Source organism: Anolis carolinensis, unplaced genomic scaffold, assembly GCF_035594765.1.
Source record: "Anolis carolinensis isolate JA03-04 unplaced genomic scaffold, rAnoCar3.1.pri scaffold_9, whole genome shotgun sequence".
NCBI classification, from domain to species: Eukaryota; Metazoa; Chordata; class Lepidosauria; order Squamata; family Dactyloidae; genus Anolis; species Anolis carolinensis.
Window position 1 is genome coordinate 947,840 of NW_026943820.1, and position 19,875 is coordinate 967,714.

Genomic DNA, 19,875 nt, shown 5'->3' on the forward strand with positions numbered 1-19,875 from the left:
CACTTCACTCCCCACATCTGCCGTCTGGAGACCACTTGAGATGGAGCCAAAGTACACAAGCGCACACACTCACACTCACCAAGGTGCATCGGCAAAGAAATAGTTCAGCGGTGGCATTCTGCGCTCAGAGTGGATGGCCTGATCAAAGAATGCAGCACAAAAACAGCAAGAAGGGGAAGGAGAAGGGGGTACAAAACAAACGGTACCGAGGATGTGGCTTTGTTTGTTGTTCCGCCAAGGAGAATGTGCCCAGCTGTGGTGTGTTGGGAATTACGATCTCTTTCTCTCTCAAGGCAACGTAGGTGCACCCCAAGGAAATGGGTGTTTTCTCCTCAAAGCCTTCTCATTTAGTCATTTATTATCTGTTTACAGCATTTATATTCCACCCCGAAAAGGACCCAGGGCGGATCACAACACACATACATGGCAAACATACAATGCTGTTGGACATACACGACAGATAAGCAGATGGAGACGTATATCGGCATTTTTCCCAACTTCGGCGCCTGGAGCACTCCATCCGCTATGACAACGAGCCCTTTGATCACAAAGATTTTCCTCCTTGTTCTTTGATCGCCGGCATTTTTTGGGTGCCGTAAAATACCTCCCTGCTTTAGAACATTTTTTTGGTTGACTGCCCAGCATATACTGAACTTCAATGTGCTGTCGAAGACTTTCATGGCCGGGATCACAGGGTTGATCTGGCTACCAGTATTAAAAAAACTCAAAAATCAGAACTGTAGATGGGAAGCAACACTCTGAGGGCAGAGGAGCCCCAAGGACGGCTAATGACTCTGAACAAAGGATGCCCCCCAGGCAAGAGACAAACTTTTCCAATGCTAATTAGGGTGATTAACTGCAACATTAGCGCTGGCTTCCAACTGACAAAGGACTCTTGTCACACCCTGGACTCTCCACAGATATATATTTACCTTCCTTGCCTTGTTTCCAACAGACCTCACAACCTCTGAGGATGCCTGCCATAGATGTGGGTGAAACGTCAGGAGAGAATACTTCTGGAACATGGCCACACAGCCCGAAAGATATACAACCACCCTATACTGAACTTCGATACAGATATTTACATCCATTACTATCCAATTTTAGGTCTCCCAACAGAAATGCTCTTCTGACATTCCTCTTGCAAGGACAAGAAAGATCCACCATAATCAGAGTCAGCCTTTTTATTCTGAAAGCTACCAAGAAAAGAGCACATTTCCTGAAAGGAGAATCAGGAAAATAAGATTTTGACTGTAAATAGAAGGTCAGCTGCCATCCTCTCCTCCTCTTTGCCTTGTTTTTAATAGTGTTGTATTTTGAAATGGTCATGTGACTGGTCAAAATAAATAAAATTATAATTATTACCTCCCCACTTTAAGTGGTGCCTAATTTCTCTACTCACAACTCAGCTGTTTTCGAACTGCTTAGGTGGACAGTGAGCTGAGCTGACGGTCGGGTGCTCACTCCGACCCGGGCTTCGAACTTGGCACCTTTTGGTTGGCAATAATTTATTGCTTTTCGTGATTAATCAGCTGTGCTAAAGCCCGGCCCACATATTCAAAGTTTGCTATTCTGTTGGAACTGAGCGACCAAGGAGAGGACCTGCTCCGAGGCCTCAATGTGCTTCGATCCGAGGTAAGCGGCAGAGTTGCTAGCTGTGTCCTCCAAAACGTAGCGATAGTTGACCATCATGCCACAAGAGGCGGAGATGCCCCGAGGGCTCGTGTCTGCCATCCAGTTCAGGCGCCACAACACGGCTCCGTTCTGAAGGTGGAAGTTCGCCACGGGGTTCAGCGCATGGCCACGGTGCTTCTCCCCGTACAAATACCAGGCGCACAGCCTCAAGAGCGGTGCCTGTAGCGCCCGGACCAGTCTCTCAGACCTCACCCACTCATTGTTCGTCAACAGGCGCTTGAGGGTTTCGGTCACGGGGTCCCCGGTGATCTCACCGATTTCTCGATATTCGGGGTCCGTGAAAGGGTTGCTTCGGGCGCTTTCCTTAGACATTGAGGAAAGGAGGCCGACGAGCCACTTGGTGAAGCCCGGGATGGGAGACAGAGTAGAAAAGACCTTGATCTGGGGGAACTCCATCTGCATTGTTTCCATCAAAAAGAATAGAAAAAGATCACACTTTCTCATTACGTGTTCAGTAAGATAAGGAACACAATCAAAGAAACTGGTGCAAAAAAAGCACTGGAAATTCACCAGAACGTATTTTGTGAAATCCAGAAAAGACAAAGGCATTCAAAACTGGTTATCTTCACTAGTGAACAGGACAATATGAATGTTATATCCCTTTCCTAACCAGATTTCAAAGCACACCTGAAAGACATGCCTTGCCTACCCAGGTAGGAAAACATTTAGGCTTAGGCTCCCTTGTTTCTCGTTTTTGCCTAATGGGATAAATATCCCCTGCCCAACATGCCCAGCTTTCGAGATTCGGAGGCTAAGGCAGTAAATTAAACTCCCGGCAGGGTAGTTTCCGAACCGTAAAACCACGATCGAACGTTCTCACAGATAATAGACGCAACTCTGAGGATTTGGGGAGAGAAAAATGCCGTTAGAAAAATGGAGGGAAGCGATAGTAATAGAACAGGGCACGGAAGTATAACTTTGGGGCACGATTTGTTGGACTGCTCTTTTTACCGAGACATTCAAAAACATTTTATAAATCCAATTTTAGAAAGTTTGCCAGTGAGATCTGTAAGGTTTTATGTTCTCTTTTGGCTGACCAACACCTACCCACTGCCCAAGTTGCCAACTTTTGTGCAGCAGCAATAGCTTGTCGGCGCAAGATGTGGTCACAGTCTTAGAAGGGTTTAATATTTATTTCAGTATTTACCATTGTCATCTTGGCATATAAATTTGTAATGCCGTTTTAATTATAATATTCAATACTTGAAAACTGGGATGTTCCAGTGTGCCTTTTGAGTGATGGTTTTAGTCCCTGATCAGGTCTGCCCAGGCCTAATTTATTGATTAGGTGTTCTCAGAACTTTATCTCCAGACCTGGCCCTAGAGTCTCCGTTTTGCACAAGCCCTTGTTATATGTCATGAAATATATGATGTCATGAAATATATCATGTGTGAGTATGAATGAGCTGAATGCAAGGAAGGAAGGAATGAGAGCTAAATTTCAGAGACATCATTCAAAAATATTAAGGCCTGCAATGACTAACTACCTGCTTGCAGAACTTGTAATTAAAAGTTGCTAATGAGAGCTGAAATAGTTGTACTGCCTGGTAAAATGTGTTTTTTGAGTGTAGGGCACACCTTGAATGTGTTGGTGTATTGTGGCCAAATTTGGTGGGATTTGGTTTTGTTGTTAACTCAATCCTAATTATGCCCAGAACATTTTAATGTATATGTATATATATTAGCTGTGGCGTTGTCTGGTGGTGTTGGTGAGAAATTGTTGAAGTAGTGGTGGTATTGAATGTCTGTTGTACGGTTGTCTTTATGTTTAGTATGCACACTGAAGTGGAATATATGGCAGTGTGGAGTCAAGATAATCCAGTTCAAAGCAGATAATATAAGATTCTAAATGGATTATATAGCTGTGTGGAAGGGCCTTGAGTCTACACTGCTATATAATCCAGTTAAAATCTGATAATCTGTGGAAGAGGCCTAAATGAGGCCTAACTGTGCCTGTCCCCTGGGCTGAGTAGGTTGCTAGGAGTCCAAGTGGGTGGCAATTGGATAAAAACTATTATTCCTCTCCCTGTAATTAGGACTTTATTTTTCTTTTCTTTTTGTTGTATCAACCTAGAGTCGTGAATGATGTGTTGTGTTGTCAAATTTCGAGGTTGGGGAGCCTGTAGTTTTGTTGTTTTGTCCGCTGCCCTGATGCCATCACTCTTTTAGATATATACAGAGAGAGAGAGATAAATAAATAAATAAAAATAGATAGATAGATAGACACACACCCCACTTGCCTAGTCTCCAACAGACCTCAAAAAGCAGGCTTCATGTTGTGGAAGCCTGACTCCTCCTGTACATTTGGCTAGTAGAACTTAATGGGACCTTTCAATAAATATGACTATTTATCAAACCAAAAAAGCGAGCCAAACTTGGAGTAACTGACTACAGCAAAACCTGTTGATGGAGGGCGGCAAGGAGGAGCATGAGGAGAGGCGAGGGAACAGAATAAAAAAGCAATCATGTGCTCCTTTTTATTTCAAGAAATGACAAGACGGATGGGGCAAACGACCTAGTTTTTGTAGGATCTCCCATCTGATGAATGGCCGAGTTTAGAAGCTTATCTTATGTGGCCAGTTCCCGAAGAAAATAATAAATAGATGCAGTAAAGCATGGCCATTTATGCTCCCGCTAAATTGATGTGCTACTTTCCGGGGCGGCCGGTAGAGATCCGTTAATGTTTATTTCCTTGTCAGAAGCTCACACACCATTAAGAAGCAGATGCCGGTTTTATTTTGTGGCCGCTTCTGCAGAAAGGATGCGGATCCCTTTCTATTATCGGTGACTCATCTAAAACAGTGGCGCATTACGTTAGCCAAAGCAAAAGAAGAAGAAGCGGGCGGAAAGAAAGGACAGCCTCCATTTTTCAATCACAAAGACAAACAACAGAAGCAAAGCCTGGGCTGCAAAGCTTTCCAGAGTTGTTGCAGATTAAGACAGCAAACCCACAACAGCTCAGCGAATGAATATCTCTTCCTCAAAATACGCTTCCTTGCTACTCCTCCTATCCTGCGCCTTGCAAAGATCAGTCTGCAGTACCGTATATACTTGAGTATAAGCCGGGTTTGTCAGTCCTTTTTCAGGGCTGAAAAGGCGCCCCTCAGCTTATACTTGAATGGGGGTCCTGGTTGGCTTATATTTGGGTCGGTTTATACTTGAGTATATACGGTACATTTATTATTTTATATATTATTATTGTTGTTATTACATTTATTATTTCACTCTGTTATTCTTACTATTACATTCTTTATTTTCCTCTAGTATTGTTATTATTACATTTATTATTTTACTGATAGTATTATTACTATTACATTTATTATTTTACTTTATTATTGTTACTATTACATTTATTTTACTCTATTATTACATTTATTATTTTACTGTATTACTATTGTTACATTTATTATTTTACTGATAGTATTATTACTATTACATTTCTTATTTTATTTTATTATTGTTACTATTACATTTATTTTACTCTATTATTAAATTTATTATTTTACTCTTATTATTATTATTATTACATTTATCATTTTACTCAATTATTATTGGAAGGATACGTAAGCACAATTGAACTGAAAAAGGTTAGAATAAGGATTTAATCAGAGCTGGACAGTCTTATCTTAAATTCCAGTTTTATGTAAATATTCAAAAACACTGAACCTATGGATGCCTCAATTAATGTAATTATTATTATTATTATTATTATTATTATTATTTTACTGGTAAAGTAGAGTCTCACTTATCCAACATTCGCATATCCAATGTTCTGGATTATCCAACACAGTCTGCCTTTTAGTAATCAACGTTTCTGTAGTCAATCTTTTCAATACATTGTGATGTTTTGGTGCTAAATTCATAAATACAGTAATTACTACGTAACATTGCTGTGTATTGAACTGCGTTTTCTGTCAAATTTATTGTAAAACTTGATGTTTTGGTGCTTAATTTGTAAAATCATAATGTAATTTGATGTTTACTAGGCTTTTCCTTAATCCCGCCTTATTATCCAACATTCTGCCAGCCCGTTTATGTTGGATAAGTGAGACTCTACTGAATCTATTTTTATTTCAAAATTGACCAGCAGCGGCTGCATTTCCCACCCTCAGCTTTATACAAGAGTCAATACGTTTTCCCAGTTTTTTTGTGCTAAAATTAGGTGTCTCGGTTTATACCCTGGTGGGCTTATACTCGAATATATACTGTATCTGATGAAATTGTTGAAGATTAAAATGTATTGTGGCAGACATACGCTTAGATAGGAGAGTGCTCAGTTTGTCAGAGACACTGCAAAGTTTGTGAGCTCATTTCTGCGGATAGCCGGGAAAGGAAGGAAGGAAGGATTGAGATTTGTGGCCTGCTGTCGCGCACCAAAGCGCTTCCCAAAATGACAGCCTGCTCCCAGCGCAGGGCATTGTGATTTAACAGCGCGGCTTGTTAAGAGGTGATGCTGTGCAGCTGGCTTTTATGAAGAGTGACAGCCACGATACGGTGGCATTTACGTGCGGGAATGCCAGCTCGGGTTAAGCAAAGGCAAACGCAGACAGGAGACTTCTCAAAGCCCCCAAGGCTTTGAAAAGTGCAGAGACTGGGAAACCCTGCACAATTTGCACTAATTTTGGGGACACACTTAAGGTTCCATCAAAAACGATTAAATATTTCAGACAATCACTATTGCAGTGTCAACAACACTTGGCATCTGTGAGAACAGGACGATATTTTATTTAGTTATTTATTGATTTCATGTATTTGTATCCCGTCCTTCTCACGCCCTTGTTGGGCACCTTCTTTCCTCAAGTCCCCCCCAAATCTACTGCGAGTATTATTTCTTTCTTTATTTACTACATTTATATCCCGCTTTTCTCACCCCGAAGGGGACTCAGAGCGGCTTGCAAATCAAATGTACATACAATATATTATTAGCATAGCACAATATAAGCATGAAATTACTATACTGTACTATATCATTATATGGTAATATCATTAGTATAATTACATTTAATATATAATATACAATTAATACATACGTCTACACTGTAGAATGAATGTAGTCTGACACTACATTCTGACTCTGCTGGGGCCCAATGCTACGGATTCGTGGGAGTTGTAGTTTGGAGAGGCACCAACCTACAACTCTCATGATTCTACAGCACTGAATCGAAGCAGCGAAAGTGGTGTGAAACTGCATTCATTCTACAGTCCAGATGCTCCACAAGGCAACCGTATCGGCGCTGTGCTGTGTTAAGGATTATGTTACTTTTATTTTCTGGTGTCAAAGAAAGGGCTTGTTTGGTTGCTGTGAGTCTTTCAGGTGGTATGGCCATGATCCAGAAGCATTGTCTCCTGACGTTTCACCCACATCTATGGCAGGCATCCTCAGAGGTTGTGAGGTCTGTTGGAAACTAGGTGAATGTGGTTTATAATAATAATAATAATAATAATAATAATAATAATAATAATAATAATAATAATAATAATAATTTTATTTATATCCCACCTCCATTTGCCCCGAAGGGGACTCGGGGCGGCTCACAGAAATATCAAATAAAAAAACTAACAGTATACAATGCATCAACAGACACAAACATGCACCAATTATAAAATCTAAACACTGACCTATGAAATAAAAACACGCTTAATAATATAAAAACATGCTTAACTATATCTCTAGGGTGGGAGAAAGACCTCTTGTCTGCTGGAGACAAGTGTGAATGCTGCAATTAATCACCTTGATTAGAATTGAATAGCCTTGCAGCCTCGAAGCCTGGCTGCTTCCAGCCTGGGGGAATCCTTTGTCGGGAGATGTTAGCTGGCCCTGATTGTTTCAAACCTCCCTTGCCAAGTTTCCAATATACCTCACAAGCCCTGAGGGTGCCTGCCATAGATGTGGGCGAAACGTCAGGAGAGAATGCTTCTGGAACATTGGCCAGACAGCCTTCTTCATGGCACACTTTTAGGTAGTGTATCCTGAAATACTGTGTTCTGGGGCATTTTCATTTCCCGCCCAGGAGCCCTGTTGTGAAGTCACTTCCCTCGCATGCATATTGGATGCGCAAGTCCCACCGCATCAACTATTGTGTGAATTCAATTTCCTCCCAGAAAGCCCCTCAACTGTAGGCTTTGTGGGTTTTTCCCTTCCGTACCAGTCGGAGGAGAAACCCATTTTGTGAGCAAGGTGTGCCTTCACTTTAGTAAAGAATCCGCCTTTATCAAAAGCACATCCTGCTCGTTTAACTCCCAAACTAAATGACTTTGTACTGCTCCATTTGCGGTGGTTCGTTCCCGTGGATATTAATGGGCCGCAATACATTTCTCACGGCTGAACCTCAAATACCCTTTGGGGAATAAACAGTGGAGGGAAAATGAGATATATCGTTAGTGGCTTTGTTTGTCCCCCACCCCCACGCCCATCTATTTGATTAATTCCAAATCACTTAATTTCAAGCTTCTGTAACTTTTAATTTCCTAAGAAAAAAGAACACGTTAAATTATGGATGTGTCAGAAGGTAAAAGAGGCGTGCGCTGAGCCTTTGACATAATAAGAGAGGTGGTGCTGGGGTTCAAACCCTGAACTATGGCTCTGCAGAACCAGAGTTCGAATTCCTGCTCGGCTGTGAAATCACGCCGGATGCTGCCTTGAATGCAAATTGTTTGAAAGGGGAGGATGTTGGCAACACAAAGATGGGCTTGCCAGTGAACACAATGGAGCTGGAGGGTCGTTCTGGCAAATGTGTCATCTAAGGCTTTCATGGTCAGAATTACTGGGTTTCTTTGAGTTTTCAGGGCCATGTTCCAGAAGCATTCTCTCCTGGCGTTTCGCCCACACCTATGGCAGGCATCCACAGAAGTGGTGAGATCTGTTGGAAACTAGGCAAGTGGGGTGTATATATCTGAAATAATGTCCAAGGTGAGAGAAAGAACTCTTGACTGTTTGAATGTGGCAACTGATCACCTTGATTATTTATGTATTTATTTATTTACGAGATTTATATCCCATCCTTCTCACCTCGAAGCAGACTCAGAGCGGCTTACAAGTTATATGTACACATACAATATATTATATTATTAGCATGGCACAATATCGGCATTTCTGCCAACCTAGCAGTTCAAAAACATGCAAATGTGAGATCAATAGGTACCACTCCGGCGGGAAGGTAACAGCGCTCCATGCAGTCATGCCAGTGGTCACATGACCTTGGAGGTGTCTATGGACAACGCTGGCTCTTCGGCTTAGAAATGGAGATGAGTACCAACCCCCAGAGTCAGACACAACTGGACTTAATGTCAGGGGAAAACCTTTACCTTTACCTATATCTGCATTATGTATTACTATATTGTACTATACCACTATACTGCAATATTATATAATAATAATAATAATAATAATAATAATAATAATAATAATAATAATAAATTATTATTATATAAATAAATCCCACTTGTCTAGTTTGACTGATTGTTTCTTGTCTGGAATTCCCTGTTTTCTGAGTGCTGGTCTTTATTTACTGTCCTGCATTTCAAGAATAGGAACACTAGCAGCAACATAAAATTAGATCCAAGTACAATGCATGCAGCATTGTAACTCATTTTAAACGCTTTGAATGAGTAAGAAGTGACGTCCACGGTTAACTTTTCTACCTACCTGCAGTTCTGCCACAACCCGCTTGATCAGGTGGCTCCCCAGCTCCACACCCTGCAGCCCTTGTTGAGTCGAACTGATGGAATAGAAAATGGCTGTGGTGATTTTGTTCGCATCCTCCACTTCTAGGGAAGGGGCCTCTTTCACGATGGCCTAGAGAAGAATTAGCACGATTAGCAACAGATTCACATTCTCCAACTACATATCTCCAACATGGACCACAACCTCATGCATTGAATGATTTATTCAGCATACATAGCTGGCTGCTTGACTCATTTGCAAGTGAGCAATAACCTTCCAGATACTACATATAATATTAAAAGTATGTAGGTTGTGATGCAGCACTGGAGGTCTCAAGAACAAAAGAGAAGCAACAACACATGAAAGTTGGTAAGTTTGCCCAAACCAGAGTCTGAGAAGGTGGACAGGTTATGGTTTTGACTATCCGTTTCAGGAGACAACTAACCCACAAATAAAATCCAGATTTACATCTTCAGCTGCACATGAATTATACCTGGATGCTGCTGGAAATCTCATCCGTAAGCGCAACATGCAGCACAATCAGTGGCTCTCCAGGTATGGCACGGTGAACAAAATAATAGCACCTTCTGTAAGACCCAACGCGCCGCTTCATGTCCAACCAGTTTCTCACAGGATGCACAGCTTCACTACTGGAATAAAAAAGGGGCAAAGGAGACTTGCATTTCAACACCACATAGAGACATCTGGTTGGTTCCCTCTTTCACCTGTTTTGTGTACATGTACCCATACGTAATATAATATATTGTATGTATATGTAGAGTCTCACTTATCCAACGTTCGCTTATCCAACGTTCTGGATTATCCAACGCATTTTTGTAGTCAATGTTTTCAATACATAATGATATTTTGGTGCTAAATTTGTAAATACAGTAATTACTACATAGCATTACTGCGTTTTGAACTACTTTTCTGTCAAATTTGTTGTATAACATGATGTTTTGGTGCTTAATTTGTAAAATCATAACCTAATTTTATGTTTAATAGGCTTTTACTTAATCCCTCCTTATTATCCAATATATTCGCTTATCCAACGTTCTGCCGGCCTGTTTATGTTGCATAAGTGAGACTCTACTGTACTTGTAAACCGCCTGAGTCCCCTTCGGGGTGAGAAGGGCGGGATATAAATGTCGCTAATAATAATAATAATAATACATGACCCCGTAACTGCTTGAACCAAAGAGACACCTCTCCGTAATTCCTGGCACTTACTCACTAATCTTCTGCAGTATCTCACAAGGCGACTGCCACGTAACTCGTTCCAAGCTGAGGAAACCTGTGGAAAACCACTCCGACAGCATATCCTTTAGCACACTGTTCATTTCCTAGAAAGACAGGAAGAGGGAAATTTCATCCCACCAGCAATAGCATAAGCACTATTACCCTGTTTCCCCTAAAATAAGACCTCCCCAGGAAATAAGACCTAGTAGAGGTTTTGCTGAATTACTAAATATAAGGCCTCCCCTGAAAGAAAGACCTAGCAAAGTTTTTGTTTGGAAGCATGACCGCCGAACAGAACACCAGAGCATGCAGGATCGGTAAATGTACGTACCATAGATTGTTGTACATGGAAATAATTGTAGGAACAAGAAATTCTTGACAGGATTCACAGTTTGTCTGGTTATGCTGGTTTGTGATGACAACTACTTACAGTATATAATAAATGTTCTTTTTTTTGTTCAACAATAAATGTGAATTCTTCTTTATGGAAAAATAAGACATCCCCTGAAAGTAAGACCTAGAGCATCTTTGGGAGCAAAAATTAATATAAGACACTGTCTTATTTTCGGGGAAACACGGTATAACAAGGGAGTATTTAAACGTCAGGAGGGAATGCTTCTGGAATATAGCCAGACTGCCTGGAAAACTCACAGCAACCTAGTAATTCCGGCCATGACAGCCTTCGAGAACACATTGCCAAAACAGCCCACACTGAAACCACACTTTTAAACTGCCAAGCAGCAGTTCCAGCCACAGATTAGAGAGCCCAAAGCTCCTGGAAAATAAAGAGCCTGGTCCCTAGAATATAAAAAGAGAGGCAGGTGAGCTTTGCCGACAAGAACGCTCCCTTAATGGAATGCCATCACTGAACAGATCTTGCCTCTGATCGCAACCTGACTCATTGCAGATAGCAGGGACAATATAAATCCCAAGTACTTCCCTTCAGCTGGAGTTAGCCTCACGTTCACCTTCTCTGTCTCGCCCCCTGTTAGTAACATACATGGGTATAAATCGTGCTATGGATGCAGTGATTTCCTTTTTAGCACAATGCTCATATTGAGATGCTCATGTGGGACTACGATGTAGGCGGAAAAGCCTTAAAACACACAGAATAGCATGTGAATGCCCATTATGTGTCAGTATTCAGTACAAGCGCTTCATAATGTAATTCCCCCACCAGATATTTACATTACACTGAAGCAATATAGAACCTTGGCCTGTATATGCACATACATACATATCTATCTCCCAAACCGTTATGGTAGATGCGCTGGGTAAATCATTAGATGTAATAGAACATCTTTAAGGCTAATTTAACCTCACATAATGGCAGTAACATACTGGGGAGGGAAAGGCAAGAATGGTTCAATCGCTATGCTAGCATTCCTCAAATGGTGCTCAGGGACTCTTCCAGCCCTTTGCAGCCACCGTCTTATAATGTGCTCTGCTGTGCCATTGAAAGCCAATGTGGGATAAAGCAAAATTACAGCCCCCATTGCCACAAAGAAGGTGGCAGGAAAGAGATGGAAAAGGTCCATGATCATGAAATCCTATCACATAATGTAGGAAGGTCCCTGACAGATATTTTTTGCAACTGGTACCATTACATTCCCCCCCCCCCGACTCTTGCAAAAGATGTGAACTGAATAAAAAGTTTAATAACTCCACTAACAAAAAGTGAGGCATCTATGAAAACGGTAGTAAGTGACAGCTGCCACAAGTTATCACTTTTGCTGAAGTTAGATGGAGAACCACTGTTCTAAAGGGATACCGGCTGCCAAGTTTACTGCCAATGCAATTCAACCTCTTGGGGAAGGACTTTTTTTGAAAGCCGCTCTCCTGCTTGTCCTGGTACTTGAATTTGATGCAATTTATGGCCAGACTGTAACTGACCTTGGGAGCATTTCCCACTGCAGTTGGTTAGTGGCTTCCCAAAGTGTCCCCAGGAGTTTAATTCCCTGGCACTGCACTGCTGTAGATCGCTTATAGCTCAAAACAAACTCTGCCGAGTATAATTATAGCAGCAAATGCAAAATACTGGAGATATACCAATGCCCTGGGGCCAGAAATGAACATAGCAGAGCTTATGGTCCTTTGTGATTTTACACTTTAAGATTTCCTTCCTCCTCGCTTGCAACAAAGATCAAATGCTTAACACTCACTGAAACCATATAAACACAGCTGAACTAAGTGTTTGTAAACTGATTACGGGGAAAAAGAAAAGGAAACAATTTTCATATTCATCTGACAGAGAACTCATATTAAGGAAATAGATATGAACAGGGTTGCTTTGAGTTTTCCAAGCTGTCTGGCCATGTTCCAGAAGCATTTTCTCCTGACATTTCGCCCACATCCATGGCAGGCATCCTCAGAGGTTTATTTATTTAATTTATATAGGTTATGAAGTATGTTGGAAATGAGGAAAGCGGGGTATATGTATGTGTGTGTGTATACACACACACACACACACGCATATGGAATGATGTCCAGGGTGGGACAAAGAACTGTCTGTTAGAGGCAAGTGTGAATGTTGCAATTAATCACCTTGATTAGCATTGAAAAGCTTTGAAGCTTCAGGGCCTGGCTAATTCCTGCCTGGGGGAATCCTCTGTTGGGCGTATCGGGCATTTGAGCCAATCAGGGCCAGTAACACCTCCCAACAAAGGATTCCCCCAGGCAGGAATCAGCCAAGCCTTGAAGCTGTAAGGCTTTTCAATGCTAATCAAAGTGATTAATTGCAACATTCACACTGGCCTCCAACAGACAAGAGTACTTTCTCCCACCCCAGACATCATTCCACAGACATAAATATATATAAACCCCACTTGCTTAGTTCCAACAGACCTCACAACTTCTGAGGATGCCTGCCATACATGTGGGCGAAACATCAGGAGAGAATGCTTCCGGAACACGACCAGACAGCTCGGAAAACTCACAACAACCCAGTGAATCCAGCCATGAAAACCGTCGACAACATGGTATTAACAGGATTTTGTGTTGCAGAAAGCAACAGCTCAACCAGGAGGCATTCAGCGGACAAGAACTCTATCTGTATAAGTAAACTTCCGCAGTACATCCTCCTCCTCCACTTGCCTCTTTATTGGAAAAGGAGCAGCTTATTAACATTTTCATGAACTGTGATCTCAGAACAATCTCAGCAAAGCACAGGCGCCCGCTATAATGCTCTTATACAAGAATAAAAAGTGAAGTACTTAAAGGCATACATCAGAGAGAGTTCTCCCGGCCAAGGTAATTACTTCCAAAAGTCCCAAATGAAAGCTTTTAAATCATAAAACAACACTTTATCCTTTAATACACTGTGCTACTAGATTAGTACGTTGGCTCCAAGAATAATATACACCACAGACATCTCATTCTATAGTAATCCACCCGTGGCATTAATTGCTTTAGCTCTTTCTCTCACAAAAGAGGAATCCTCGTTGGAACAGAAATCAGGACTTGCGCTGGTTCTAAAAGCTTCGTTCACGGAATCATACTGGTTTTCACATTTAATTTCAACTCTATTTCACACTAAGAAAGATGTCACCACTTAATTTATATTGTTAACCTCCCCATTAATTGTGCAAACATTTAAGAATGGGGAAAGTTATGAAAAATCATGCTTGGTGAAGAGCAACGGGAACTACACAAGGTGCTCATAGGCCTAAGTTAGGATGGCACAAAAAAAGCCAACAAATTTCTAAGTGTCCCAACAACAAGATCTGTAATAAGCCCAGATCTGGCATTCTTGTCCAGAACTAATGACAAGTTCAGGAGCAAAAAAAAAACAAGGTCTTATATTCTCAGAAAAAACATAATGGATATTTATGAATGCACACAAGTTATCTCCTGGATGTATACAAAATTAAATTAGTGTTTTTGATAATCAGAACTTCAAATTCTCAACTTTCCAAGTAATCTTTGCAGTGAACTATTGTCCTATATATATAGAATATATATTGTTAGAATATAAATAATATATACAGTAATAATACAATATATTGTATATACATGCAATATTGATAACAATATTATAATGTATTACAATATAATGCTACTAATAATAAAATATAATATTATATTATATATCACATGCAATATTACTAATAATATTACCGTATAGTGGTATAGTACAACATAGTAATATATAATGCTAATATTGTGCTATGCTAATAATATAAAATATTTGTATGTACATATAATTTGTAAGTAGTATATCTTTGTACTGTCTACACAATTTGCTGCTGTTTTGACCAGAGAAGACTTTACAGCTTTATAGATGATAGGATTTTAAGAGGAGCCCTGGGACACATCATGTCTTAGAAGAAAAATTTAAAAAATGTCTGCGGCACTTAAAAATAGATTGTCCTCCATGCAACCAAAGCACATTTATCTACTCCCAGGAAAATTCTTTTTAGTGTAGCATCTACAGCTGAACTTTTGAGGGCAGGCATGCCTGAATAGAAGCGCTGCTCCTAGGTCAGAAGTATCTATCATCTCCCACAATTACAGCAGGAAGACATTTACCGTTTCTTAGCAACTGGTTACAATGGAGGCTAGACATTTTCTTTGGGCCATTGCTCTTGATCCTGGAGACTGTTTAACCTTGGAAGGCTAACCTCAAATCTGCCCTATTTTGAGGGATGCGTTTCCTCTGAAAATGTAAAACGTACTATTCACTGTTTGAATAATGCAGCATTCATTTTTTCGGCGAAGACGCGGAGAGCTATAGGAATGGGTTACTTCAATCGCTGCTGAGGATGATTTGGCCCTTAGGAATAGAGCTTGAATGACCTCGGCCTCAGCCAAGCTAGTGAGGCCAGCAAAATGAAGGACACAAATCATGTCTGCAAACATACAGTTCGGTCATATCCCGACAGCCCTTGCACCTCGATGGGGAAACCAATCTTATTTATGGCTGCAATATGCTCAGTGATGCATTATTGCGAAGTAGCACCATTAGAGGAAATGGTAAATAAATGCAGCTAGCGAGTGGAAACTACTGCAATTCTCAGCCTCATCTGAAGAGTTTCCATACCAGTGTATCTGGCCCAGAACCAAACAGGGAAATTGGCAAAACGGGACGAAGCAACAGTCTTAACTCTCTTACACCCATTTACTACTGTGTTTCCCCGAAAATAACAGTGTCTTATATTAATGTTTGCTCCCAAAGATACGCTAGGTCTTATTTTCAGGGGATGTCTTATTTTTCCATGAAGAATTCACATTTATTGTTAAACAAAAAATGAACATTTATTCTGTTGTCGAAAGCTTTCATGGCTGGAATCACTGGGTTGTTGTGTTTTTTGGGCTGTATGGCCATGTTCCAGGAGAGAATACTTCTGGAACATGGCTATACAACCCGGGAAACACACAACAACCCTGAACATTTATTATATCCTGTATAGTAGTTGTCATCACAAACCAGCATAGCCAGACAAACTGTGAATCCAATCAATAATTTCTTGTTACTACCATTATTTCCATGTACAACAACCTATGGTACATACATTTACCGATCCTGCATGCTCTGGTGTTCTGTTTGGCGAGCATGCTTCCAAAGAAAAACTTTGCTAGTTCTTACTTTCAGGGGAGACCTTATATTTAGCAATTCAGCAAAACCTCTACTAGGTTTTATTTTCACGGGATGTCTTATTTTCAGGGAAACAGGGTATCCTATCCTGAATGCAGGGCAAAATGAGAGCACTTATTTGTACATAAAACATAACAAGATATCTCAAAAAATGACATGAGATTCCTTCAAAAACTGGATCTTCTGGCATATCTGATAAACAGTAAAGACAGTAAATTACAGGGTGATGTTTCTTATGAAATACTAAATGGTTTCTAGTTTTGAATACGTTTTTATAGATTTTAACTTATTTTTTTAACATCGATAATATTTACTCCTGTTTTAATGTTTATTTGTATATTTGAAATTGTGTTGAAATGTTTTTACTGTAAGCTACTTTGAATCTCCTTGTGGAGAGAAAAAGCAGGATATAATAAACATAATAATAACAACAATATGGGTGCAGTATGACATCTTGAAATTTCTTTTCAGGTTTATCCCAACTAACCTGATCTACTCAGGAAAAAAAGATATTCAAAATCAAACACTAGTGCCTTTCAATATGGCTGTTGGACAGCTAGAAGGCACTCCAAACAAGAGCCCCATCTACACTGTCATATAATCCAGTTTCTGAATCCAGATTATCTGCTTTGAACTGGATTATATGACAGTCTAGATCAGGCCAAGGCAAGGCCAGGAAAGGGATTCTACTTTCAATATTTGTAAATTGACATAAAGGGACCAACACAGAAACAACTCCCTGAAATTTTGGTCAAACTTATTAGACCTAAGGCACCTAAGGATTTTCATATATTTGACTTTACCAATAATAATAATAATACTTTATTTTTATACCCCGCCTCCAGGGCGGCTTACATGGGGCCAAGCCTGGATAAAACAGTAGGTAAATGCACAATGGTTTAAACTCTTGTGCTGGCTGAACTGCTGACTTGAAGTTTGGCAGTTCAAATCCGCAAGATGGGGTGAGCTCCCATCTGTCAGCCCTAGCTTCCTATGTGGGGAGATGAGAGAAGCCCCCCGCAAGACAGTAACACATCCGGACGTCCACTGGGTAACGTCTTTGAAGACAGCCGATTCTCTCACACCAGAAGCAATTTGCCTCAATTCGCTTCTGACACGATAAAAAAACATTACCAATGCACTGTGTAATAACAGTATCTTGGTAAAGTCAAATACAGTAAAGTCTCACTTATCCAACACTTGCTTATCCAACGTTTTGGAGTTATCCAACGCATTTTTGTAGTCAATGTTTTCAATATATCGTGATATTTTGGTGCTAAATTCATAAATACTGTAATTACAACATAGCATTACTGCGTATTGAACTACTTTTTCTGTCAAATTTCTTGTATAACATGATGTTTTGGTGCTTAATTTGTAAAATCATAAACTTATTTGATGTTTAATAGGCTTTTCTTTAATGCCTCCTTACTATCAAACATATTCACTTATCCAACGTTCTGCCGGCCCCGTTTATGTTGGATAAGTGAGACTCTACTGTATATCCATAGTAGTGCTATATTCTCTGAAGAACATCAGCATCATGTGCTGCTCTGACATTTCAGAAAACAGGTTTTTGGCAACAGTTCATAAACTTTGCCCTACTAAGAGTCTCTGCCAGGAGTCCAAAGGAAGATCACATGTTTGAGAAGCTACTCTCCTCTTACTACATACAGGATCAGATTTGCCCTCACTTAAGGAAGGGGCCTGGGGCTGTCAGGAATGGTGGGAGTTGGAGTCCAAAACCCCTGGAGGAAGGGCCCAAGTCAGCCTAGGCCTGCTTTAAAGTCAGTAGGCTGTCAGGAATGGTGGGAGTTGGAGTCCAAAACCCCTGGAGGAAGGGCCCAAATCGGCCCAGGCCTGCTTTAAAGTCAATAGGCTGTCAGGAATGGTGGGAGTTGGAGTCCCAAACCCCTGGAAGAAGGGCCCAAGTCGGACCAGGCCTGCTTTAAAGTCAGTAGGCTGTCAGGAATGGTGGGAGTTGGAGTCCAAAACCCCTGAGGAAGGGCCCAAGTCGGACCAGGCCTGCTTTAAAGTCAGTAGGCTGTCAGGAATGGTGGGAGTTGGAGTCCAAAACCCCTGAGGAAGGGCCCAAGTCGGACCAGGCCTGCTTTAAAGTCAGTAGGCTGTCAGGAATGGTGGGAGTGGAGGCCCTAAGGCGGTCGGCGCGCTCGCAGGCTCACCCGGAGGTGCGGGGCCGGGGCGTTGGTGGTGCCGAGGGCGGCGAGGAGATCCCGGCGGAGTCGGACCAGGAAGCGGAGGCCGCCCTCCCCTTTGCGGCCCAGTTGGAGGAAGAGGCCCCGGTAGCGCGGCGTGAGGAGGCGCCGGAGCCGGCCCTCGGCCTGGAGCAGCGCCCCGGCCTCGCCTAAGGCCTCTCCCCGGGCCTGGAGCCGTGCCACCTCCGCGCAGGCCTCGGCCACGCGCCCGTGCTCCACGCCGAAGTCCCTGGCCAGGCGGCCCAGCACCTCGGCGCGCGCCTCCCCGGCCTCCTCCAGGGCGCCGTAGCAGCGCATGAACTCCTCGCCCCGCAACTCCACGGCGCGGCGGAAGGCCTCGTCCATCCCGGCTAGGCCGCAGGAGGAGGCCTCGGTTGCCAGGGCGACAGCGCTAGGCCGCAGGAAGCGGAAGAGGCGCTGCTGCTGCTGCGCTACCCTCGAGAGAGCGCCCAGGCCGCGCATGCTAGGCGCTCAGTCTCTCTCTCTCGCTCTCTCTGAAAGCGGAGGTTTCAACGTCGCCTCTGGAAGGATAACTGACGCTCATTGGTCAACACTAGCCGACAATCTCAAGACCTGCCCAATGGGAATAGAGAAGGGGCGGGACCCTCCTAATCCACGTTTTGAGGGTGGCGGTAAAGAAAACAGAGAAGTTCATTGGTTACTTTTAACCGACAATGTCAACCCACGCCCAATGGGAATAAAGAAGGGGCGGGACAGTGCTAGGCTTCCATCTTGAGTGTGGCGGAAAAAAAACGAAAGACGCTCATTTAAACCGGCAACGTCAAGCCCAGCCCAAAAGGAATAGAGAGTGGGCGGGGTTTTGCTAGAGTGTGGCGGAAACTACACAGTGGAGCTGTAGCGAATCCCGACACAGGCTTGCTGGCCCACTCAGAGGGGGCGTGGTCATAGGATCCTGGTTCTACCAGTTAGCCCCGCCCACAGGTCCACAGCCCCGCCCACTTCTCACAGCTACGGTATGTTGTAAGTACGGTAGAGTCTCACTTATCCAACGTTCGACTCAAAGCGAATCACAATGCAAACATTCAATGCCCTTAGACATACAACATACAGACACAGAGACACAGAGGCAATTTAACGTTTTCCAGATTATGGCTTCAAGAGGGTGTGCTCAATTCTGGCCACAGGGGGAGCTGCGGCTTCATTGTCCACTTGTGACGCCGAGTCCTTGATGGAATACTTCCTCATTCCTTTCCGCATGCTGCTGGATGATTTTTATGGTGTCATAAATTAGTTAAAATAGCCTCTGGTGGCTCAGTGTGTTAAAGCGCTGAGCTGCTGAACTTGCAGACCGAAAGGTCCCAGGTTCAAACCCGAGGAGTGGAGTGAGCGCCCGCTGTTAGCTCCAGCTTCTGCGAACCTAGCAGTTCGAAAACATGCCAATGTGAGTACCGCTTCGGTGGGAAGGTAACAGTGCTCCGTGCAGTCATGCCAATGGCCACATGACCTTG

General features: G+C 42.3%; 1 protein-coding gene across 1 annotated transcript; it reads right to left on the minus strand.

The window, feature by feature from the left end:
* Positions 1-1,169: 1,169 nt before the first annotated feature.
* Positions 1,170-18,919, minus strand: mlycd (malonyl-CoA decarboxylase). The gene is made up of 5 exons (XM_062961848.1): positions 18,374-18,919; positions 10,589-10,701; positions 9,852-10,008; positions 9,341-9,490; positions 1,170-2,091 (listed from the first exon to the last, which is right to left on the minus strand). The coding sequence occupies exons 1-5, from the start codon at positions 18,866-18,868 to the stop codon at positions 1,558-1,560; spliced, it is 1,449 nt and encodes a 482-aa protein (XP_062817918.1). The 5' UTR covers positions 18,869-18,919; the 3' UTR covers positions 1,170-1,557.
* Positions 18,920-19,875: the final 956 nt, after the last annotated feature.